We start from the raw sequence: 24953 nt of genomic DNA on the forward strand, positions 1-24953 counted from the left end.
TCCAACCTCAACAATTCCATGATTGTATGACATCAAAGAGCCTCAATTTCCCAACAGAGCCTTTCCCAAGGGCAACATTTAATTTTTCTTTGCTTCCCAAGAGTTTGGTTCCTCACCCAGAGAGTGCTCTTAGGGCACCATGCGAAATGCAGCGAGCTGTGAGCCAACACCTCGGGTTAGACCGAGCTGTGAGCCAACACCTCGGGTTAGACCGAGCTGCTGCAGACAGCTTTTCCTACCTAAGAGATGCAAAGCAGCCAAAGTGCCTGTGACAGCCCTGCCATGGCCTGCACCCCTTCCAAGGCTCCCCCAGGGCAGTGGGGAGCGTGGCCAGCAGCGCAGGCAGCAGCAGCCCCAGCCAGACTCAGAGCTCTGCCATCTCCTGCCTGAACCACAGCAGCCCGAGGCACCCAGCACAAACACAGCAACCGCATCCCCCGAGATGAAACAGAGCAAGATGCCCCCAGGAGGAGCCTCTTGTTTTGCTGTGAGACACAAAGGACAGCAGGAAAAGGCTACAGGGATAAACAGCACATTCAGTGTCAGTGAGGAGAGCGAGGCAAGAGTTAAATGGAGGGGGATCATGTGTATTTTCCCAATCTGATCAAGGCCTGTTACTTTATAATTAAAACCCGAATTTATTTTATTGTGCAACAAGAAATGATGGTTTGCTGTGTTGATGTGATCAACACAGAATGAAATAAAGTGAAATAAATCAGTCACTATGCAAAGTCCACTTCTGCCAAGCCAGTATAATGCCAAAGCCTTAGAGAAGTCATAGATTAGAACTACGGTGCAAAATAAATGTTATTCCTGCCTGAGTTTTAATATAAAAAGCCCAAAGTATCAGGAAGATGCCAAAATAGCAGCTGACTTGCATCATTCATCTGAATGTCTGACTTGGGCAATTGGGACACAACCAGAGTTGTAGTGGTTTGTTTTTCTCTTTTAATAAATTACAAGTCAGAAGTTAAAAGCAAGAAAATCATGTAATTTCATTCTAGAGCAGAGAAGGCTTAATGGGTAATCGAAATAATGTGCACTGCTTCAGCAATTTTTTCATTACAATTGCAAAAAATAATGGCTTTCTATGTTTTGAAAATTAAGGATTATACTGGATTGGGAACACACTATGAAAAGCCTAATTTTTTTTTTTTAAGAAGCCTCAAAGACGAGTAAGAATTTCTGTAAGCAGCCTTTTATCTGGGACAGAGAGCTTGGGTTTTAACTTTTCTCCAGCAAGCACGGCAGCATACTCCATAACGAGAAATGTGCAGACACAGTAATTAACCAGGGAATAACTTTATGGATCCCTCTGCTGTCTGGGCAGGGTGTTAATTCTGTGAGCAGCAAGAATTCAAAGCCATAGAATTCCTTTTGACCCATTTGCTGCTCAAGCCATCACATCTGAGAGAGTTTCAGCTCTGTGGCTGCGGGGAAGTTTGTAAGAGCACTGAGGAAGTGGCCGAAAGCAGCTCAAAGATGTGAAAACAAACATAAAGACATGAAAATAAACATCTTTCTTACAAACTACTGTCTTTTTAAATACACAAGAGATGGGAATGATAATCTAGAATTAATACATGGGGGAATAGACATCAAAATTAGTGCTGGGCTTTCTGCTGATGCATTTTAGGAGCTGCAGTAGCACAGAAGGAAGTGCCCAGCCAGGTAAAGGATGGTTTCTTTCAGGTGGGTTTGACAAAGATGTGGTTTCATAGCTCAAGCACATTTGTTACCCTCAGACCTTAATTAAACACACACATCCTTCACTCTTCACTCCTAATCTGTCTCCTGTAGCAGAGAAAGATCTCAGTCAGTGTTGGAAATGCAAACATCCCTCAAACCTGGTTGTGTTCATTCTAAGGTACACTCTTCCTGCTTTGTTACGGGATGATGGACACATTTGGGTGGGAATGGACCTCAAAGCACATCCAGTGCCACCCCTGCCATGGGCAGGGACACCTTCCACTATCCCAGGTTTTTCTAAGCCCTGTCCAACCTGGCCTTGGGCACTTCCGGGGATGGGGAACCCTAAAAAACCTGTTAAAATCATGAGTGAATGCCGACTTTGCTGACACCTCAGCAGGTTTCTGGTCTGTCTGTCCAATCAACATCCTCTAGTTAAGGACTGTTTTCCCTCTATTAAGTCAACTACCAATTAACTACTACATCCTCCAACAATCTACTCAAGAACATGTAAGCTGTTCATGGTTTTTGTTAGTGTTGCTATGATTTGAACTTCTTGTTGAACTTTTATGTAAACTTTTCCTCGACTCTTTACTCAGCACAAACATCCCCTTGGCTTCTCCCAAGTAAGCCAAAGCCTGCTGGGCTCCTGCTGTAGCAGTGTGACTTTGTTTACCTCTAGAAAAGAATTAAAAGCATTTTACCAGGAAAGAACAAATGTTTACATTGCAGAGTGCTCTGTGCCCGTGTCTGCACGGCGCAGCAAGGCAGGGAATGTATCCCTTAAATATTTCCCTAATCCCGTGGACGATTTTTCATCTTCCTGGGTTTAGTCAATGAACACACAGCAAGCTCCTGCTTAAACAAAGCAAGTTTTCCCTCCTGAAGGAGCTCTGAGCACACGAGCCACGGCCCATAATGGGCACGTTCGCTGTGTCCCATACAGGCACCAGCAGTTTGCCTGGAAAACTCATTTCCCCCCCAAAGCCCCCCTGCAGCTCCCACCTCCTCTCCTACAGCTGTTCTGCCAACCTCCAATTCACAAAAGTAGAACCTCTTTAGAACCAAAATAAATACTAATCTTAAATTCAATGTACCCTGACAGCAAATAAGTTTGCTGTGCTTACTTCAGCATGAATAAAAAGCCCGCAAGGAGACTCCTACATAAGAGTATATTTACAAGTTCCATTACCCACTGGAGAGATTGATGTAATAAACCCATAATAAAAAGCCTCGTGTTATGGATTTCTCTGATGTTTCTTATCAAACAGCCTGTATTATCTTGGCTTGTGTATTCAATTTAAAATAGGTTTGCAATAAGTGCCTGAGAGCTGGAGGTCATTTTCCCTGAGTTTTCTGACACGCTGGGGTGTGCAGTGTCTTTTCCTGCCCTGGGAAGCTGAAAGCAGTTTGGAGCTCAGTCGAGAACAGTTTACAAAGCAGGCAGATGATGAATCCAAGAGAAGAAGAGTGGGAATGCATTACCTGAACACCTATTCGCACCTCCCAGCCACGGCAGAGCTCCTCGGGACACAGCACTGCCACAGTTTATTGTTCTGGCTAAACAGAAGAGCGCAGTTGTTTGAGATTAAACCCCTCCACAGAAATTGTTTTGCCACCAATTGCCACCTCATTTGTATTTCATCCTGGCTGGCGGCAACACAACCCAGGTGTTCCCCGGGACCTGCACGCTGCCTGCCTTGGGTCTGCTGCAGTGACTTCACCTTTTAGGTAAAAATAGCCCAAAACTGGGACAACAGATGTGGTGTTTGGAGGTGGAAGCAATAGCTAAGCACTTGTACCTATTTATTTCTTCCCTGGCACTGGATTTAGCTAATAACTATTAGTTGCTGATTAGGATTCAAAGCAATTTTCCTTCAGATCTATTTCAAATCATTGCAACAAAATTGTGCAACACATTTGCGCAACACATTTGCCGCGTTTATTAAATCTTTTAAAGACGTTGCTGTTTTCATTTTCAATTCTTAACCTCACTCCGCAGTTTCCTCTGCTCAGGTTGAAGCAGCTCCATGGACCTACATGAGTACATCAATTTTCAGCCCATCTCCCCTCCCCTGATATCATTTCTGCTACCCCTGTAAAATCCATCCCCTAGAATCACACGGTGGTTTTTCTGATTTCAACGGATGCAGGATGTGCATCCACTGATGCCAGAGAGAAGGAAACCATAAGGATTTTTAGGCTTTGTGTGCCAACCACTTATAACCACTTTTCTCTCCCCTTGTAATCAAATTTTGCTTCCACTAACCACCCAACAGTAGCAACAAAAGCTCACAACCCCAAGGCCTTCTTCTTACACAAAAAATGAATAAACCAGTGGGGTTTTTGTAATAATTAACATTCTGCAGAACAAGCTGCTCAAAATATTGCTCTCAGATAAAGCAGAGATGCATTTGGCAAAGATGCAATGGAGCAGTTGGGTATTAAACTGAGATCAAACCCCTTTAATTTTGGGAGATCAGCATTCTCATTGTGACAAGGGTGAAGGGCACTTGGAGGTGAGCAGGGAGTTTGCCAGTGGAAAAAATTAAAAATAGGGAGCCTATTGCACATCAGCTGATGCATTAGACAGATGGACAGACATCCTCCTGTAGCCACTAGGAAGAACCTTCCATCCCTTGGGAACACACCAAAAAATACCTTCAAAATATGAGGGACACTCTGAGATTGAAAAAAAGCCCATAAATAAATAAAAATGCATAACTGTATTAAGTTCAGGCAAAGTCTTCTCATCCCACCCGCACTGACACAACGTCACCCTACCACAGCCTGTCCATTTTTCACCGAGGTGCTTTCCCTGTACCCTGGCTGGGCTCAGGTTTGGGGCACTCCTTGCAGCCTTCGCTGGGTGGAGGCCCCACATCCCACCCCATCTGTGCCCCCAAATGCCCCCGAACTCAAACACCCCGAGGTCGAACTGTGCTGAGGAGCTCCCGTGGGTCACACGCGGCGTTTGCTGCTGCAGGGACAGGGAGCGAGGGCACCATCAAACGCCTGATGGTGCTTTTCTCACCGGGGGCACCTCCTGCTGTATCCAGCAGACCATAATGACACCGGTCTGACACTCCTGCTCCCAGGTAACAGCTCTCACCCGCCAGAGCCAGCCCAGGCTCCTGTACAAACCTGCACTTTCCCTATCCTGAAATCTCACTTTAAATTCAGGTTACTATAGGAGAAAGGTTCACGAAGGCTGTCTGCACTTCAGGCGGCTCTCTTGAAAGCTGTTTATTGCACAGGCGAAGTTACAGCATTTCAGGGAGCGGGTATCCAGAGCCAGCCCTACAGCTGCCAGCTCCAGCTGTAGGCATACCTGAAGCCGCTTTCTGTTCAAGTTACAAAGCATCAGATACTTTTATTTGCAGAGTATCTTAACACATAACAACCAACAAGCACCATACACAATACCTTTACATTTGCCTATAGCCTATCATAGCTACTACCATCACCATATTATAGTCATTATTATCCAATCACAAGAGTAAGTAAGTTACAATTTAAGCTTACAGTGGAAAATTCTTAGACCTTTCTTCTTCTTGCTACATCAACATTTCTTGTTTGCCTGCCATATCTTTCTTTTTGGTAAAGACGTGTTTTCTATTTACTTATGCTCTTCCTGAGGCTTATTTACTTGACGAAAAACATGTCTTTGTTTGTAGTCACATACCTTTGTCCTGCTCCTAAAAATCTCCTTCCAACTCATCTCCAACCTTTGCCTTCTCAGTTACTCAGCGATCACTGTTTCAGCAAAACATCTTTTATTCTATATCAAAACTTGCTTTCATTTCTACCTCATCCTCAATTTCTACATTCAGAGATCTTTCTGCCAAGCCTACATAGCTGTGAAACTTTCTTACCAAACTTTCATCCTCCCCAACAGGTTACAATGTACCTGCTCCATCCTTTTCCAGTGACTCGTCAATCCCTTTGTTTCCAACTCCGTGGATAACACATCTCTGCTCCCAAACTCCAAATGAGCTGTGACGGAAGCTGGCACCTGTATGTCTCACACATGCTGGGAACAAGCTGGCTCCAGCACATTTAAATAAATATATTCTGCTGACTTTTCAGCACTGGTGATCTCTCCTAAGTACTGCCACGGCCCAGAAGCTCCCCCCAGTCAGCTCTCAAGTGGAACCTGAAGTCTGGAAAGATGCAGGAGCAGCAGAGCCACTGGTGGAAGCTGTTCTGACCAGAAGGGATGACTGAGGCTTCCTTCAGAAGCAGGGACTGTGCCAGGTTATTCCTGACTCAGGGAAAAACCCAAACTTCTCTTGGACTAAGTCTGCAGAACACAAGCCCTGTGTGCAGCTAATAAAGCTGGAGACATTGACCGGCAGCTGTCAAAATTCCACACTTCAGTCCCTAACAAAGAGGAGTTGTTCCATCCGTGCTGGACTCCTCCCTGGCGTGAAATCAAGGCCCTCCTTCCAGCTCTTTGCTTGTCTCCTGCATTTCTGAGCACGGATGTGAGGAGTCACCACAGCTGAAGTGACAAATGTCTGCAGGAAAAGCACCCACGGAGCTGCTCTGAGAGCTTGAGATGCTCCCTCTGCTCTGGAGCCAGGCTGGGAGCACTGGAGGTGCTCACCTGGAGAGGAGAAGGCTCCAGGAAGAGCTCAGAGCCCCTTGCAGGGCCTAAAGGGGCTCCAGGAGACCTGGAGAGGGACTGGGGACAAGGGCTGGAGGGACAGGACACAGGGAATGGCTTCCCACTGCCAGAGGGCAGGGCTGGATGGGAGATTGGGAAGGAATTCCCGGCTGGGAGAGTGGGGAGGGTTTGAGGTGGAATTCCCAGAACAGCTGTGGCTGCCCCTGGATCCCTGGCAGTGCCCAAGGCCAGGCTGGACACTGGGGCTTGGAGCAGCCTGGGACAGTGGGAGGTGTCCCTGCCATGGCAGGGGTGGCACTGGGTGATCTTTAAGGTTCGTTCCAACCCAAACCATTCCGTGATAAAAAGATACTTAAAAAGTCTAAATCCACACTGCATTTGCTTTGATCAGCTTAGAGAAAAAACTTAATGAGTTTACAACACAAGTCATGTGGGTTGGGGTTTTTTTATGGCCTTTTCCCATGTTATTTAACAGCTTTTAAAAGGAAGACAATGCCCAGGACCAAATTTTAATGGAAGACCTTGAAGGAATTATAGCAAAACGAAATTTGAATGCTTGATAATTTAAGTGTTATATTTTTACTACCACTGTGAACCCAACCCTAGCAAATTAAAACAGGAAGAATTAATTGGATATGCAAATAAGATTATTCACTATATAAATCTAATTACATACCAATTTGCTCTAACAGCATGAAAAAGACAAAAAAGGCTCTTTGTAAATTGTTTTCAAAACCACCTGTAGCACAACAAAGGGGAAAGGCTGCATCTGAAAGGTGCTCATTTCAGCACTAATCAAACGAGGTGTTTTGAAGATCTTATCAAGATCCCTTTGCCATGGGCATCCTGCTCTGTCCCCTGGCTTCCAAGATTCCATTATTAGTTTTCACACACATCCCGAAACACTGCCTCTGTTTTTATCTCGGGAACAGACAAAACAGGCCGGATCTTGGGAATATGAGGTGATTCTGGTCACAAATCCCGATTTTTCTAAGCTGGCCCAGACTTATTTTGATGCCGGAGCACAGAAGGGCAGTGGATCTGCTGGGCTGGCACTGGGCACACCAGCAGTGGGCACCGGGAGCTGCTGGCTGCACATCCTGAGCCTCTCAGAAAACAAAAAGGGACAAAGGAATAATTAGCAGAACCCCACAGTTGGCGAGGGAGATCTCTCCAGGGGGAAAAATCCTGTTAATTTGGGAGCCTTTTGTGTCCAAGAAGCAAATTACACTGATGGCCAATTTATTTCTTTGAATAGCTACTTGTCAGAGAGAGTAAAAATTATAAACAAGATCATTGGAACTGATGAAGACACAGAATAGTTGAGACCATAATTAGTGTCCATGTGCCACCCCCGATAAAGGACCCCAATCACCCATTTTCTCTGACTGTACATTGAATTTTGTCATCTGAATCTGGTTCCCTGGTTCACAGTTGGGCATCTAAAACAATCCAGAGTAAAAAGCATTAAAAATATGTTCCAAAGAAAAGGAATGTAATGTTTACACCAGTACAGCACACAAATACTGAGGTCACCTTATGGGAAGCGAGGTGTTGTTATTACAGAAAACTAAATTTGACCCCCGTAAAAAACCAACAAAATATTAAAGAGTTGTTTAAAAATTAAATGTGCAGTGGGTGCAGAAATCTGGTGGCTTTTTTGTCCCTTAAACTCTGTGTATGGAGGGGCTTTGCAGCCTTTACTGTCTATTTGAGATTATATTAATAAAGAAAGGGAGCACTGCCCTTGCACTATAGATACTGAAATATTTGCTGAAAAGAAACGCAGACATTTGGTGAACACAGAGGAGGGTTTTTTGTCACCTAAACTCTGTGCATGGAATTTGTCTGCAGCCTTTATTGTCTATTGTAGATTGCATTAATAATGGAGGATAGCTCGAGATGAGAATTACATGTCTGCAGAGCCACTGCTGACACATTTATATGGTTTAGCAAAGCTGTTTTTCCTTTAAGCCCAGACTGGCTGCCAATACGTTTGTACAGTCAAACTGATACATTTTTCTTTTTACTTTAAATGCTCTGTGGGCAGCTGCACAGTAACTCATGAATTTACATGAGATCTGGAGTCTTCAGGAACAACTTAAAGAGTTTTTAAACTCCTGTTTTCTCAAAAAGAAAGGATTAGAAGGGACAAATCCTGCAGAGAACATCAGCAGGGTTTGTTTTGGTGTCCTCCAGCACCTCTGAGCAACCGGTGGAAAATTTTGTGCTGTTTTGTCTAAATTTTGCATTTTTCCTCTTCCAGGGCAGCTCTCCGGTGTGCAAACCAGTGGCTCAGTGCACGGGAAGGGGTTTTTCTAGCTGGGAATTTATCCCTGTGTCAACCCTTCTCTCACTGATTTGGACTGACACATTTTATCAGCTGACACACCTTAAAAATGGGCTTTTTTTGAAAAACAAAGCTGTTATGACATCTCTTAAATGTCAAAACCCTCGTTAACTGCTGTATTTTCATACATCCCCTAAATACTTTGAAAAGAAGGCAGTAAAATGCCAGAGAATGCCTCCACCAAAAAATAAGAAGGGGCGGTTAAGTTTTAGCAGTAATTGGATGCCACATTAAAGAAAGTCACGACAAAGAGGTGTTTGAAGCCTCTGCCATGGATTTGAGCACAACACCTTGCAGGAGGTGTGAGTGGCAGTGCTGACTCCAAGGTGTAAGAGCTCACAGCGTAACAACCTTGCATAAATCAATCCTGCAAAGCACTGACAGGCACTTTTCGCTCGTCCCCCCCAGAAAAACCCACGCCATAAGCACATTTTCCACCCAGCAAGCACTTTCCAAACCAGCACAGCCACACCTGAACTTCAGCACTGAGCTTCTGTGTCGGAACAAACTGAAATAGAATAAAATTTTTAAAGTTGGATTCAATATTACTCCAAAAAAAAAAAAAGGAGAAACACAGCAATCAGACCATTATTGCCTGCAGTGACATGGTTATTCCAGGAACATCCTTATTCCAGGAATAACTCCCAGTATCCAAAGGTTAAGGTGGAGATTTCTCTTGCTCAAGTCCCAGGTCAGATTCCCATCACCTGTGCGCTGGGCACTTCCTGACCTTCCCAAAGTGTCCGAGCAGTGCTGCAACACCCTCTGAGCAGCCCGCTCACGGGGAACGTGTCCCTGCCCACGGAGGGGATGGCAGCTGCACGGTGAGAAGACTCAGCAATCCAGCACCGAAACCCACTCAATTCTCTGTGGCAACTCCTGCCCCAAAAGCGTTTTGATTGTACAAGTGAGCTGTAAATCCTTCACCAGTATAAAATCTAAGGGTGGTCCCTTCCTGCACCCTGTAGTGTTTGAATTTTAAATTTTAATTTGTAGGGTCCATGTTGAGCAATACCTGAAATGCTGCTGTCTCATGATGGGTGAGAATTGGATTTGAAAGAATACATTTGCTGTTCTTTCTCTTCATATCCACGTGTGTATGTTTAAAAATGGAGACATTACCCCTGTGCTTTAAACATGGTCTGGATCACGAATCAGCAGCTAAATCAGTGCAGAATCAATCCTGAATGGGACAGAACCACCAGCATCACTGAATTCCAGCTCCTGTTGGATTTCCCTAATGCTTTTCAGCCACGGATTCAACTTTGCATGGCTCTGCACATTCCCACCTGGTTTGCACAGCACCCACGGAGCGCTTTAAGCTGCACCTTTTACCTGCGCTGCCCTTCCCTGCTCGGGATTGCAGCATTCCCAGGAGTGCTGCTCCCTCCCCAGGGCCCTGATGCAAGCCAGGCACACTCTTACAGCTCCTCTGCCGCTGCCACTTCCCAAGGGGAGAGCTCCAGTAATTCATCATTGCCACAGCAGCAGCCCCGGGAGAACATGTTTGTAAACAAACATCCATCACGGCTGCTCGCACGCGGCTGCGCTTCCTCGGCCTTGCACCTTCTTTTGCTCCGTGATTTCTGATAAATACAACTCTGTGTGTGTGTGTGTGCAACCATCACCCAGCGCCTCGCTGCAATTAGCACCCAGAGGCTGGGAACCAATTACGGGATTATTTAATGAGTCATGAGCCGCAAAAAAGGTTTAGGAGTGGGGAAACAGCGAGATTGTGTGGGACAACAGTGAGACAGAGGAAAGCAGAAGCAGGACAGGAGAAGGTGGGAATCCCATGTAATTAAAAACTCATGGATCCTCAGCTGATTTAAAGGGGCATTTTTGACAGAAGTCAATAACTGTGCTCTAAAACAGGGTGCCCAGAGCAGCTGTGGCTGCCCCTGGATCCCTGGCAGTGCCCAAGGCCAGGCTGGACGGGGCTTGGAGCAGCCTGGGACAGTGGAAGGTGTCCCCATGGCAGGAGGTGGGAATGAGATGAGCTTTAAGGTCCCTCCCAACCTGAACCACTGTGAGATTCTCTGATCCTGACAAGTGCAGTAGCCAGGGACTGCTTGAGTGGAAACACATCCTCTTCTCACATATATCCGGTCTGACTAATTCCTACTTAAGAGGACTGAATTTAAAAACAAAGCTTGTTCTTTTCCAGTAATGGGAGGGAACTTGCATAAATGCATACATTTTTGACTCCTAGATTATATTTCAGTTTGCTAGCGGAAGGTGTCCCTGCCCATGGCAGGGGTGGCACTGGATGATTTTTAAGGTCCTTTCCAACCCAAACCATTCTGGGATTTTGAGCTGAACTGGTGGAGGACAGGGATTATTTGTCAGGTGTGACAGACCTTTCCCAAGCAGCCCGGGGGACACAGGACCCTGCAGGGAAAGGCCCTGACACCCACAGGAGCGATGAGGGACCATCCCCGAGCTGCTTTCCAGGCAAGGCATCTCCCCACAGCAAACCTGCCCAAAGTGCCCAGCTCAACCCCTCAGCCCAGTGCTGACCCCACACACAGCTCTGCTTAGGGACACCTCTGTCCCCACAGGCACAGGAGCTGCTGCCCACACCGTGCTGATCCCACAGGGCAAGCTCAGCACTTACCTGTGTGGCTGCAGCTTTGATCAATTAAAAACTCACATTCCAAAGCCACTTCCCAGTCCTGGGAGCTCGTGAGACAGGCATATTAAATGAGCAATAAAATGCAACTTAATGGGGTCGATGTTAAATTAGTTTCAATTATCAAACCCCATTTTAACAAAATGAATGCCTGGCTCCCTTCCAGAACTCATGTAATTTCCATGGGAAAGCATTGGGTTCTCCCTCCTCCCACTGACTGATGGCATCTCTCCCTCACCTTTCATTAGGGAATAACTTCCATGTTCCATCCTAATATACCAACAAATTCCAAAAAAAAAGAAAAGAGAGTATTCAAGTTTGCTCAGGAATGCAGTAGAGGTCAATAAAGGTAAATGTTACACTTAGTAAAGCAAAGTCAGTATGAATAAATACTGTGAAATTCTATGCAGATTATTCACCAATGAGTTGTTTGTAGAGTGTTATTTTATAACAAGTGGGAAAACTCTCAGGGAAGCTCTGCTTTTCATGGAGGGAAAAGAGGACACAGGCTTTGGAGTACACACCATGTTATTTAGATCTGGTGAGGAAGAAAAGGCAATGCCTGCCAGATGTACATTCCACATGCTGGAAATTCATGACCGTATTTTGAAACGAGGAGCTCGCTTTTGTGAGGTTAATAAGGACCCAGAGCCTGTCCTGCCTCTCTGGAAAGGGAGGGGGGAATGCAGCACATCCCGAGGAGCCCACTCCACCCAGTGCCTCTACTCACTGGTACATATGAAAAAACCAGAGAATCAGCACAGTTTTCCCATTTTATAAAATGAACTGCAGCCGTTCCTGCTGACAGTTCTTGGCCACTTGACTTGAGAATCACAGCTGGGCTTCCCAGCTCAGAGAGGCATCACGAGATTGCCATGGAGAGCGTTTTTATCCCAGCTGAGGAATCCCTATCTCCGTAACAGTCTGATTAGGAGCTGCTCTGCCTTTCAAACTTGTTTTCTCTCCTGAAGTGCTTCAATGTTCCCAACCCACAGGGGCTGAAGAAGCCAAACACAGGCAAACACCCAGTGGCAAAAGCATCTTCCAGATCCCTCTCACCCAGCTGGTTACCCCTCCTGCTGTCCCTCACGGCCCTCCCCACTCCAACTCTCCCCATTTTGAGGTCAGTAAGGGATTTTTTGGGAGTCTCTTTCCATTATTCTTTCAGCCCTGTGGTGTTAGTCATCATTTGCATGCTGGCAGATGTGACACTCCTCTGCCTGAGCTCTGCTCCCACATCTCTGCCTCTTCCCAAAGATGCTTCTTAAAGGAAGAAAAGCACAATGCCAAAGCTTGTCTCTCTTTCAGCCTTTCTTCCTGCTTTTTAAACTTGAATTGGCAGTAAGCATCATCCCTTTCAATAATATTTACAGTTTCAGAGTTGCCTGTATTGACTTTTTCTGAGTTTGGTCACAAACCAATCAAAAGCAGGTTGGAGACCTGGATGCACAGTATGGGCAACAGAGTGTTAGGCATTCTAAGGGATCACAAAATCATGACAGAGAGAAAAGAAAACAACAGTTCCAGTTATTGCCAAATCACCACAACCTGGACTTCAGCTGTAAAGCTCAAAAATACACCAATGCTGTGATTTTTGTCACATCTAATCCTGCTTTTCAGGGATGTTATAAAAGACGATTTAAGTTACTTGAAACAGAGAATTTGGAACCAACACTTCCATCGCTGAGGAAGTGAGTAATTCTCCTCTTCAGCCCACCTGTGCATCCAGCCCCTTTTCATCTCTGTGTCCCTGCATCACGTCCTGTTTCACACCCCAGAAAGCCCAGCCACCACCCTGCCTTCTTTCCAGTCCCCCTTCAGATGTCTCCTAGCAAAGCCCACCCAGTGTGAGGCCAGAGAAAATGCCATTTCCCGTGGAATGGATAAAAATGGAAGGAATGGGAATGCTCTGGGAGTAAAGCCTGAGCTCTCAGGGAGCACCTCATGGCATCTGCTGACACAGAGCTGGAAGGGAACAAATCGTTTCTTTTTCCAAGTCTCACTGATCATCCATTGCACGATCCCTGTTTCACAAACAAAAACAGTGATCATATTCAGAACTCTGTCAGGGATCTATTTTGCAGACACGAAGACTCAGAAGGTTCAAATTAAATTTGGGATAAGAGGAATTTCAGACACATCTAAGTTCATGTTGTTCCCAGCATGCACTGGACAAACTCAAAGCCTTGACACACAAAGTGCTTATTTTCCTTTCAGCTGTGCAAGACAGCCATGGAAAGTTTATAAATGACAATACCCCTTAAAACAGATGCAATCTTCAGACATTTAAACTCAGAAAATTGGAATTAAGAGACATCAACCTATTAAGATAGCTGTATTTTTCATACTTTCCCTGACACCTGGAAAGTTTAATGAAGTTTAAAGTCACGAGCTTCATCTGGAGATGCTGACTGCTGGCTGGCTAATTAGTTGCCTGTCTCATTGATTATCAACTTCTCCAGTAGTCGATTATAAATGCTTGTAATGCTTGCCTTGCTTCACAGCATAATTAATATGATATAGACTATTTAACAGTGGTGTCTTTGCTTGATTTATGAAGCTGAATATGTATATTTTACTGCAAAATAGAAAATCCAAACACATGAGGAAAACCAGACTGAAGCACTGAAGGGATAACGGGCAAGTTTTGCCTTTTTCATTGTAACACACAGGAAATCTTTCCTAAAACTTGCAATAATGAGTCAGTGCAGCCTGTCAGGAGCATATTCTTAATTTCAGAGCACAGCCTGTCACAGTACTTGACAAATGCTTCAATAAAGCAGCGTTAAACAATGCCCAGCTGAACTGCAGCATTCTGTGCTCTGTTCATTAAAAGAACTTCTTGGGAGCACCCACTGATTTGCCACAGACTGACTTTGAGCACGATTTGCAAAAATTCATCAACATCCATTCTGCTTAATGGCCCCAACCCCATAAAAATTGGAGCCTTTGTGACAACCAGGCCTGGCTGAAGGAGGGGACAGGAATTTCTGGGAGAAACCCTACAAAAGCACGAAGGTGTGGGGAGAAACCTCACTATAGACGACATCGGCCAGCCCAAGTCCACATGGAGCTGTCAGCAATTCTGCAACTGCCCACATTTACAGCCCCTCATCATCCACCTCGGACTGACTTTTGTTCCCTTCAGATGATCCCCCTTCACTGCTGCTTAGCTGAGGGACCTTTCACCAAGTGAAAATGATCCCTGCCAACAGCATTTCCAGCCACTTCACGCTCCAAGGGCAGCAGCAAAACCCAGGGATTTAACCCCAAAAGGCTCAGTGGGAGCTGATGGTTCCCCCGATGTTCTAAATGATGCAAATCCCCACCAAAACGTGGAGAAAAGGAGCAGGGATTTTGTACCCAGGCAAGGAGGAAATCCCCACAGAGGCAGGTTTTCGACTAGCTAAGCCAGGCTTTGCCCAGCACCACACACAAGCTCCAAGCCCAACTCTGCAGGTTTCCCACTGCACCACATCTCTCACATCTTGTTCTCCTCCATGACCACACAAGCATTACAAAATTAAGCCCCTTTCCAATAATATTTAGATTTTTCAAAGAATCATGCAGCGTTTTACCTATAAAACACTCGACTAATCACCTCAAATTTCGCCACAAAATCCATTTTTACTGGCAATAAATAAGCAGTTTGGGTCCATATCCTCCCTAATTTGATAGATGCGTGGAAAAGTAGGTATTTCTGGAAGTCCCTAAATGAGATTTAATTTCAATACCTACACACTAATTCAAATGCAAAGGAGCTAAATTGAAAAGAGGCATTGTATAAAACACACAGGGGATCAATACACAGCCAGAGAGTTGGAACATCTGCTTAGAAAAATGTCTGTCTAGGCCCTGTTTTATTTAAAAGCACCATCTCACCTTTTTAACTTTTGAGAAAGGCAATTAAACTTGCCCAGATGGACCTGAGAGTCCAACAGAGAAAAACGTAATATACCTAATCATCTGTATATAAAAATGAGAAGATGGCATTGATATGGCCTCTAATTTCATAATTTGGGAAATTATAGCCTCAATCAATCAGGTCACATCCAGCAAGGGCTTTGCTGCTGACAGATCAGGATAGGAAATGGGTACAGACTTCTTGTGAGGCTGTCTCAAATCCTCTGCAATCACAGAAAAACTTGCCACATAATCCCTAAATAAGCATAAATTACATTTCCTTAGCTCTCCTCTACGCCTGTGTACAGCTGAGCGATGCTGTAGAACCCCACTCTGGCAGCTAAAACTCTTCTGGCTTCGGTTTAAAGGAATTTTTGTCTAGATTTAATCATTCTTATCCCAATGAGGAGAGCCGGATCCAGGACCTGCTCATCCAACACCTGCCTGCAAGGTGATGCTGCTGAGGGGCCACACCTCTTCCTGAGGGATTTTCAAATACAAGGACTGGAAATGAACTTAAAAAAACCTCCTAAATAATCAGAAAAAACCCACCCAAAGTATTAAGGGCAAGACAGATCTCATCTGCAAACCCTTCTGCAGTGGTGCCCAGGGCTGGGTGGTGTTTGAGGAGCAACAGGAGTCATTCCTGCCTCCTCTGCTGTGCAAACATTAATTAGGCAGCTGGCTCCAGAATGCAAAGTGCTGCAGAACTGACCAAAATATAAATTAATTAATTATGGGGCCACACCAGATTAATCATTTCCCAGCTTCCTGCTCACATCAAAGTACGGAGGGAGCTATACAGCACCAGAAAAAGAAACGCTGAACAAATTGAACTGTGGCCTCGTTTAGAGGAGATCATCATTTAATATGTACAACAGGGCTCCCAGCTTTAATAATTTATATTCAGACATGAAATTAGCTGGATTTCTCTGGTACATAACCCACAGCTGCTTGGAGAGCAGCACAAATTCAAATCCTCATCTCTCTGTGAATGCTGAGGTTTAATTTTTAGCAGAGCTGGGTGCCCGATGTCATGGGAATGTATTGATATAAATTATGGGGGGCTTTGCCTCACGATGGAAAACACTTGACTCTATATTGCATTTTTTCCCTCCCATGAGTTGCACGGCCATGCTCTAAATATTCTGGTCTGAACCACTGCTGGGGTATTGCTGTGCTGGATCAGCACAGGATAGAAGGAGAAAAAATGCCTGCACAGGCATTGCTAAGAATATTTTCCTGTTAAAAAAAGGTTTGGGGAAAAAACCCCAAACCACCACGAAAAAAACCCCAAAACAAACCAAAAACAAAACAAAACAAAACCACCAACAACAAAAACTACCAAAAAAAACCCCAACAAAACACTGTCCCAACCAAAAACCAAACCCCAAAAAAACCAAATCAAACAAGCCCAAAAAACCCAAAAACCCAAAACCCCAAACAAACCCAACCAAAAAACCCCAAAACCAAACAAAAAAAACAACAACAAAAAAAAACCAAACAAAAAACCCCACCCCAAACCAAACCCCCAAAACCCAAAACCAAACCCCAAGAGCTCCAGGACACACTGATGTTTGAAGCTCCTGGGTTTATGTGCTGCTTGCAGCTGGAAGGGGCTGTTCAGGATTCAGGGACGGGATCTGCCGTGAGGTCGGTGTGTGATGAGCAATTTCATTGTGCATTGCTCGTTTTTTCACTTTATATTATTATTTACTATCGTTATATTTTACTTTATTTCAATTATTAAATGGTTCCCATCTCAACAGACAAGTTTTGATTTTCTCCCCATTGCAGCGGGGTGGAGGGAGGGGAGTGAGAGGCGGGGTGGGGCTAAGCCGGGTTTAACTTGCAGCCCTGTCAGAAGGTGAATGGTTAAATCCTGCTGTAAAATATGCATGTGCACACTCAGACGTTAATGTGTCTGTGCCGCTGCAGCTCATTAACATGCAAATACGACTTCAGCAGAGGAACTCACTGCTCCAGGAGGGTAATGAGGCAAAGGATGGCACAGAAGTCACGGAAACGCAGAAAATTTCCTTTCTGACTCGTCCAGCGCGTTACAGGCACACGATGGCACATCTCCCTCAATGCTTTGGCTCATACCTTGCAATGCCTTTTGTTTCCATCTCTCTTCCCTGGCTGGACACAGATGATTTTTTGGGATATGTGGGGCTGCCCGAGGGAGAACCTTTCTAACAAGGTCACGACTTGAAGAGCTTTGTGCTACTTTTCACGGCCTGTTCTGCCTCTCATCCCACTCTCCAACTCTTAAAAATCATCAGCACCACAGCTGCTATTTGAGGAATCTGAGAGCCTGCACAAACCAGGGCTGTTTGGCACCAAAGAATTAATTTGCAGCTACCTATTAATTAATTTGACACCTGGAAACACAATCAGAAACCCTGAACTGACAGACGCCAACTATCGAGTCCAAAAAGCATCAGTGGGTTTTTAGCAGTGCAACCCCAAAACAACCAGTGAAAAACAGTCTGAAAAATGTGGTCCCAGCTTGAGTGGTGGGCTGGAAGGAGGTGGTGGCTCTGAAAGGCCATGGGCCGGCAGCTGTTTCATGGCTTGGATGAGATGAGTCGGGAAGTTTTGATGCAGTTTCCAGGGAATAGATGGATGTTAGGAAGCACACACACCAAAAAAACCCAAGGAGATGGTGGGAGTGGCTGGAGCCCCAGAGAAGCACTGGGGATCCTGTTGCTTGGGGATGGTGGCACCACTGAACTCCGTGGGGGTTTTTTGGGGCAGCACCCCAAAGGCTCATCCCTCACCAGCCCTGCTGCTCTCTGCAGCAGAGACCAGAGACCAGGCTGACACCTGGGCCGTGTCTGACTCTGATTAGAAGAGCTAAACCCAAGTGTCTTGGGGTGACTTTATGACGTGTATCCCATATCGCTGCCCTATGCCCAGAAATTAATTTTTGTGCCTTTTTATGCCTTTAAACTGAGCCTGAGAGGGGGAAGGAAAAACTGAGCAAAACTTTCTCACAGCAGTTTGCAGCTTGTTCAAGGTCACACACAGTGTGACTTTAGTGACTTTTTTTCCCAGCTGCGGCGGGAGAGTGAGGAAGCACCCGGCTTGCTGCTTTCCAGTCAGCTTTTGGCCAGTTTCAGCTTCTTTTTCTCCAGAGAGAGACTGAGAGTTGAACTTTTTTTCCTTCCCTGGAATTTCAGATTTTCTCCCTTTTCTACTGGACTGCTTCAATAGCAGAGCACATTGGGAGGACTTTCCACCGGGCACAGAGGGCCTGGCCCTGGGCCAAGCCCCAGCTCCGAGGAGACCAAAGGGAGGACTCTGACACTTTTCCAGGTTTTCCCTCCACAGCAAAAGATTTTATCATTTAGCATTATTTTCCTTTCCTGTGTGTTTGTTAAATAAATAGTTTTATCTGCTTCACTTTCCTTCGAGGAAAATTTATTTTTTCCCGAACCTGGTGGGGGAGGGGTGGTTGTGCCTTCTCTCAGAGGATATATTTCTAAATTTGGCCAAACCTGCACACCAAGTATTCCATTTTCAGGTTTAAGCTTATTTTCACAGGTAGCTCAATTCTTAACTTTCCCAGTCATTTAAGGGTCCACAAGGCACTGTGGAGGGTTGGTAGACAACTTTCTGCATACTAATTTTATTTTTTTTCCCTTTTTATAATTCAGTTGCTAATATTTTTTCACGAGGGTAGAAAATGATTTGATCAACATGAAAACACAAGTTTCCCCCTTAACTTCAGAATATTTAACAGCCACCTGTGCATGTGTTCACAACACCAGAGCACAACACAAAACACCCCCACAGCTCCGGGAAACCATCCAAGCGCATCCCTTAAAAACAGCCCAAATGAGGGAGCCCTGCTCATGGCAACACCAGAATTTCCACAGCAAAACCACTCCCATGCCTCCAGCCAGCTCAGACAACGCTGCAGACAGCCACAGAAAATCCCAACTTTAAAACCTGCCTAAAGAAGTCAACCCAGAGCATGTCCTGCAGCAAAAGGAAACCATTTCCTCACTCAGCACCTCTTTTAAAACTCCCACTAAACTTCTGGCCCTCCTCTCCCCACACATCTGTTAAACCTCCCTCAGCAGGACAGAGAATCTGAAGCCTGAGGAAATTCAGTGCACTCCTAAGAGGAGGAAAACTGCTGCTGCAGAGTAATGTGGGGAAAGCCACTGCTGGAGAGATGTATTTTTATTAAACACAGATCTTTTGATAAGGGCAACCCCCCCAAACACACCCCCCTGAAACCTTATTTTGCTGACCTGAAGCAGTTTGCAACCGATATTTCAAGTAGAGAAACCACAGCAAAAATATTTTCCATGCTTTTGTTTTCCCACTCTTTTTTATTTATTTGCTTGAGATAAAGGATCATCCTTGATGTATTCCCACAGCCCAACTTCCCTGGGGTTGCAATTCCTGAAACACGTGGGGGCTCTGCATTGCAGAATCTCTCTGCATCCAATTTTCTGCCAGCTCAGAAACTGTCAAAGCACATTTAGAAAGACTTGGAACCAAATTTCAAAAATAGGTACCCCTAAGTACTGCAATAAAAGTCGCTTTATGTTCAGTAGAGCTAAGCAGAAAAAAGTAAACACTGCTCTAAGTACTTTGTTATTATCTAAAATGCTGGGAAAGGAACCTGACAGTGAACACAAATAAAAGGGGAGAAAGCAAAAGTTAATAAATAAAGCAGTAAAACTGTCTGAGCGAGCAGCAGGGACATTAGAGCAATCCAGATGAACACCAGGGTGACACAAACGTTAATTAAACCCTGACACCCTCCCTCAGAACAATACACAGGTGAGAGAACAATGATGGCAGCCTGAGGAGGAATTCATCAAGGATATGGCAAAGAGAGACTCAGGACAGTCCTGGGGTGTGGTCCAGGACAGGTGAACCTACAACCCATTCCTCACCCACGACAAGGCCAGCAGGGCTTTGGAACAGGCTTTGCTGACCCTCTGCAAATTCCTCAAGAACTGTTTCAGCTCCAGGAAAAAAAAAATCACATCCCTCAGAAATCTCATTTCTCTGGGCATGCTCTGAATACTGCAACTTTCAGGGCTGAAAAGGTTAAACACGGGCACTTGCAGGAGATGGTTGTATTGCTGGAATATGTTAATTATTTGTCAAATGGGGCGAGGGCCCAGCTGTAACACACCACCACTTTAATGGGATTTAAAGCTCCCCTCCACGCAGGTTTAATTGAGCAGGGAAACGCTTAACACGGAATGTGGGAAAACAACTTCCATCAACAGCAGCTTGGCAGTGGAAAGGGGCAGAGCAGACCTTTGGAAAGTTGTGCTTGGGCTGGAAGACACCGACCAACAGGAGAAGGAGCTTGCTCAGAGCATCACCTGGATCCATTCGGTAACAATGGCCAGGCAACAGGGATTTATTTGGGCATTTCACCCCTGGCACACAAACCACGGCACGCTCTGGCATGAGTGGGAAATGCAGGGGTGTTCTTAAATCCCGAGTTCAAAGGGGACACCTCACCTGCCAGGCACACCATGACTGAGTGCAGCACCAGCAGCTCCCATAGCAACCTCATCTTCAGCGTCCCGGCGCGGAGGAGATGAGCCCACGAATCACAGAGCACCACGGGGCTCCTTGGAAACCTCAGGCAACCTTTAATCTGGAAAACAAAAGACACATTGCAAGGAGGTTGAGGATTGTTGTTCCTTCTATTTGCTGACAGCTTGTTCTTCCTTTGCAGGAAAGTTGTATCTGAAGAGCAACAAAGAATCTTTTGTAAATATTGACTTTGAAATCATTCTCAGCAGTGATTTGTGACCATTTCAGGTGTCTGGGTGCCAGATGAGGATTAAGAATTGTAACCTGCAGCTGCATCTTCGCTTGGCTGCTGTGAAATTTCTGCTGTCTCTTAATTTTGCCCTCACGAGATTGACTGCCTGCCTCTCTGGAGTGAGCTGGTGTAATTAGTGAATGCTGTAGATTACCACGAAGAGGAAAATCAGAGTCATTCTCTAACTCTGTGAGAATTACTGTAACTTTTCTCTGCAAACATCATCCAGCGCATGAGGGACACCTTGGCAACACTTTGGAGGAAGGGTTCCCACACTGCTCAAGGAGGGCGATGTTTTTCCCATTCCACCTCCATGCTCACTGCTCTAAAATCCTTTTTAAAAAGCAACCTTAAAACATCTCCTGGTAAAAATTGATCTTTCCCTCGCCCCCTGTTACAATAGTAAATTGTTAGAATTTGTGAGCAATTTGAGACTTTCTCAGCTGATCACTGCAAACTTCCACCACTGCCCTCCCAGGAACCCAAGGGGGAAAAAATGCCTTCGTTTATCAAAGGAACCACTCCAGAGCAGGCATTTAAATATGAAAAATAAATAAATCAAGCCAGGCGCACATTCTTATAATTTATTCATCTCTGTGAAGACTGGAAGTTCAGGGGCCTTCGTGCTTACGAGACAAACTGCATGAGTAATAACAAGTGAAGGGGCATCACCAGAGGTCTCTGCCTGCTTTGGTGAGTTAAAACTGGGAAGATCCTTCCAATAAACTCAATGCAGTTGAGTTCAATGCACTGGGAAGGGTGAGAATCTTTGCCCTCTGATCTGAAGACGCAGCTTTGAAGCAGGGAGAGATTAATTGCCTGTATTCATCTGTTCTCACACAGACTGATGAGGCTGGCTGGGGGGAGCAGGAATGACCAATCAATGACTACTAATAACTGTTTAAGGCAATGATTAGAGTATTAATTATTAATTTTGGAAGGAAAATGTCACAGACCTCTATATTGATTGACATAGTGAAGCAGTTACATTCTGTTTACACCGAACTCCAGAAATGTATTTTTTTACCCTAACTAGTCTTGACCTGTGGAAAATACTACATTTCCTTCAAGTACCAAATTCTGTTGAACAGCACCTACACAAGCGATTTCTACCAGAGAAAGTCACTCTTGGTTTTACACCAATTTAAGTGAAATTTGAGATAAATCTTGGATTTCAGCAGCTGCTGAAATTCTTCCCTGTTCTCGTTTTCCCACGAATTATGCCCATCAATAAAGCCCTTGTGTCACTTACAAAGCTTCTCTCCATTACCCTGCACTGAGATGCTTTACAATTCTTCTTCTCTCTCTCTGCAATGAGCAATCACTCACAGCCTTTGATGCCCAATCAAAACCACAAGAGGTTGATAAGCACTTCTCCACTTAACCTCCTGCCAGGAGCCCGTGGGAAGCACCCACAGACTGCCAGAGTGCAAAGGGCTCGCCAAAATCCATTCCTTGGTTTTTCAGAGACTCAAGAAAATTCCTGGATAGTCTTGAATTTATTACCCCTCCTCACTGCAACTTCAGCTCTTGCCACAGCTGCCCTGACTCACCATCCGTTTGGGGAAAATTCTGGCTATTGTGAGGGTTTTCAAACTGATTTTTTTTTTTCTTTTCTACTCGGGAAATAAATCTTCTCTCAGCATTTTAACACTAATATGAAGCATTTCAAAGTTACTAATGTAAATTAGTTTCTAGCTGATAAAGATATTAAAAGTAGCAGGCTCTTTCTTTCCTCCCATCAAGTTTTGACACAATTACTGGATCTCAACTTCAGCCAAAAATAAGTTATGCTAAAAATACAGAATTGTAGAATGGGTTGGGTAGGAAGGGACCTTAAAGCCCATCCAGTGCCACCCCTGCCATGGGCAGGGACACCTCCCACTGTCCCAGGCTGCTCCAAGCCCCAATGTCCAGCCTGGCCTTGGGCACTGCCAGGGATCCAGGGGCAGCCCCAGCTGCTCTGGGCAATAAATATATATTAAGTCCAATGAAAAAGCTTAAAGTTTTCCCTGGTATTCAGCAGTTGCTCCAGAGAACCAGCAAAGCAAAGTTTCCAGCTCTGATGTCTGGCACAGGGTGACACATGACAGAAAGTTTCCCCAAAGAGAAATGATGCCTGTCTTGGCATAAAAAGCAGTGAAAAGTAAATTAGATGATTACCACTAAAAATATTTTCCTAAGGTTAAATTATGGTGGTTCTCAAGCTCTGGCTGCAATTCCATTTCTTGTGATAGTTCCCTATTTCACATGTGAATGAGTCCAATTCTCAAAATGTTTCCCTGTAAACATCCCTGCCGTTCACGGCAGCAGGGCCTTTGTTCAGAGCTCTGCGAGAACTCTTCAAACACATTGACTTTTTATGGCCACGACTTCAGGAAAGGAAACATTTGTGCAGGAGCAAAAGATGGATAATTGGAAAGATCCTTCCCATTCCTAAATGTTTCCTGACTATAAAATCCCAGGGGAGTTTGTGCTGCTGCTGAAGGAGAATGTAAGAGACCTGAAAACTCACAAAGTTTAATATTTTATTTCCAGAAGGAAGCAGAGGTAGTTTCGGCGCTACACAAGTTATTTTTTCGAGATGAAAATGAGATCGCTGAGCTTGAGTCTGGAAGTGCAGCCCATTAGAAACCCCAGTGCCACCACACGCATGCAGATGTCTTCTTAACTTTACTCCTGGCAGTGCAGCCATTGCAAATTCTTTTGAAAGGCACCTTTGCTCCTAATTGGATTCTGGCAAAGAAACTTGACTCTAAGAGCTCTGACTGCAGGCAGGTAGGAGTGGGGAAAAAGATGTGTGGAGTAGAAATATTTGTGGTGGTTTTTTCCAAGTTCGTGGGCATGGCTGTGTGAGTAATTTCATTTGGATGTTTCATGACAAAACAATATAAAATTTAAAAACCTACGCCTAATATATATATATAGATGCATTCAGAACGTGAAAAATACTTTTTAAGATAAGTTTTCACTACGTGACCTCTCAGTTCTGTGCATACTCTGAAGGAAAAGCTGCAGAACACACCTCAGACCCTTTATTCACTGCAGCAGCAGCAAGGACTGAGCCTTAGCACTCAGCTCACATTTCGCTGCTGCCCACTGGTGTGCTGCGGGGTGCCAGCTCTGCTCAGCTCCCAAATAAATCACTGCTAATGAAGCGTGCTGCACAGACAGACAGCAACAGGCATCTTTTAATCACCTCAGCAAAGGGAGAGTGAAGGGTAAGCACAAAACACTCAGCACTAATGGGGCGCTTGTTAGATTGAAGGTGCTGCGGCCCTTGGGCTGCCACAGGTGTGACCTGAGGGCAGGAGCAGCACTCTGAGGGGAATTCACTGCTTCCCTCCACACTGACATTAATCCATGCTGCCAAAACCTCCTCAATGTTACCCAGCTTCTGAAACAGGAGCGGGCAATCACGAAAATAATCTTTAGGTTTGGCTGCAGAAGGGAGAACAGAGCTTTGGGTGACCCTGCTGCTCTCTGGTTACACACGGCGAGAGGCTGTGCAGCTGCTGGGGGCACAAAATCAGAGTTATTTGGGTTGGAAAAGACTTTCAAGGTCATCGAGTCCAACCTCTGACCGCTCCCCACCTTGTCACCCAGACCAGAGCACTGAGTACCACGTCCAGTCATTCCTTGAACTGCTTAAGGAAAAAAGCATATGGAAAGTATAGGCCACGCCACCTACAGTGGGTGGATATTGCAGGCCAAATCTAGAAATACCAGAGCCAGCAAAACTTGAGCACAAAGGTTTAATAGAAGCTCGAATTCAACTCATCTGCATAAAATAAAAAAAAAAAGGTTGAAAGTAAGCCACAGAAAGTTTTTTGAGGTTCCAAAATACCCCCTTTTTCTTAACGTGAAGATACCTTCTAATGCACACCTACAAAAAGATCTCTGTCCTTTAAAGATGGGGTTGGTAGGTGCTTTGGGA

General features: G+C 45.0%; 1 protein-coding gene across 3 annotated transcripts in view; it reads right to left on the reverse strand.

The window, feature by feature from the left end:
* CNTN4 (contactin 4) overlaps positions 1-24953 on the reverse strand; it is a 271916-nt gene that overhangs the window by 107141 nt on the left and 139822 nt on the right. For all 3 annotated transcript variants that reach the window (XM_042013627.1, XM_042013608.1, XM_042013617.1), the window contains one exon: positions 20707-20845. In XM_042013627.1, the coding sequence (XP_041869561.1) occupies positions 20707-20761 (55 nt within the window). In that variant the 5' untranslated portion in view covers positions 20762-20845. The remainder of the gene's footprint in view (positions 1-20706; positions 20846-24953) is intronic.

Source organism: Corvus kubaryi, unplaced genomic scaffold, assembly GCF_017639235.1.
Source record: "Corvus kubaryi isolate FWS band 111438036 unplaced genomic scaffold, C.kubaryi_AGA036_p1.0 136, whole genome shotgun sequence".
Lineage (NCBI taxonomy): Eukaryota > Metazoa > Chordata > Aves > Passeriformes > Corvidae > Corvus > Corvus kubaryi.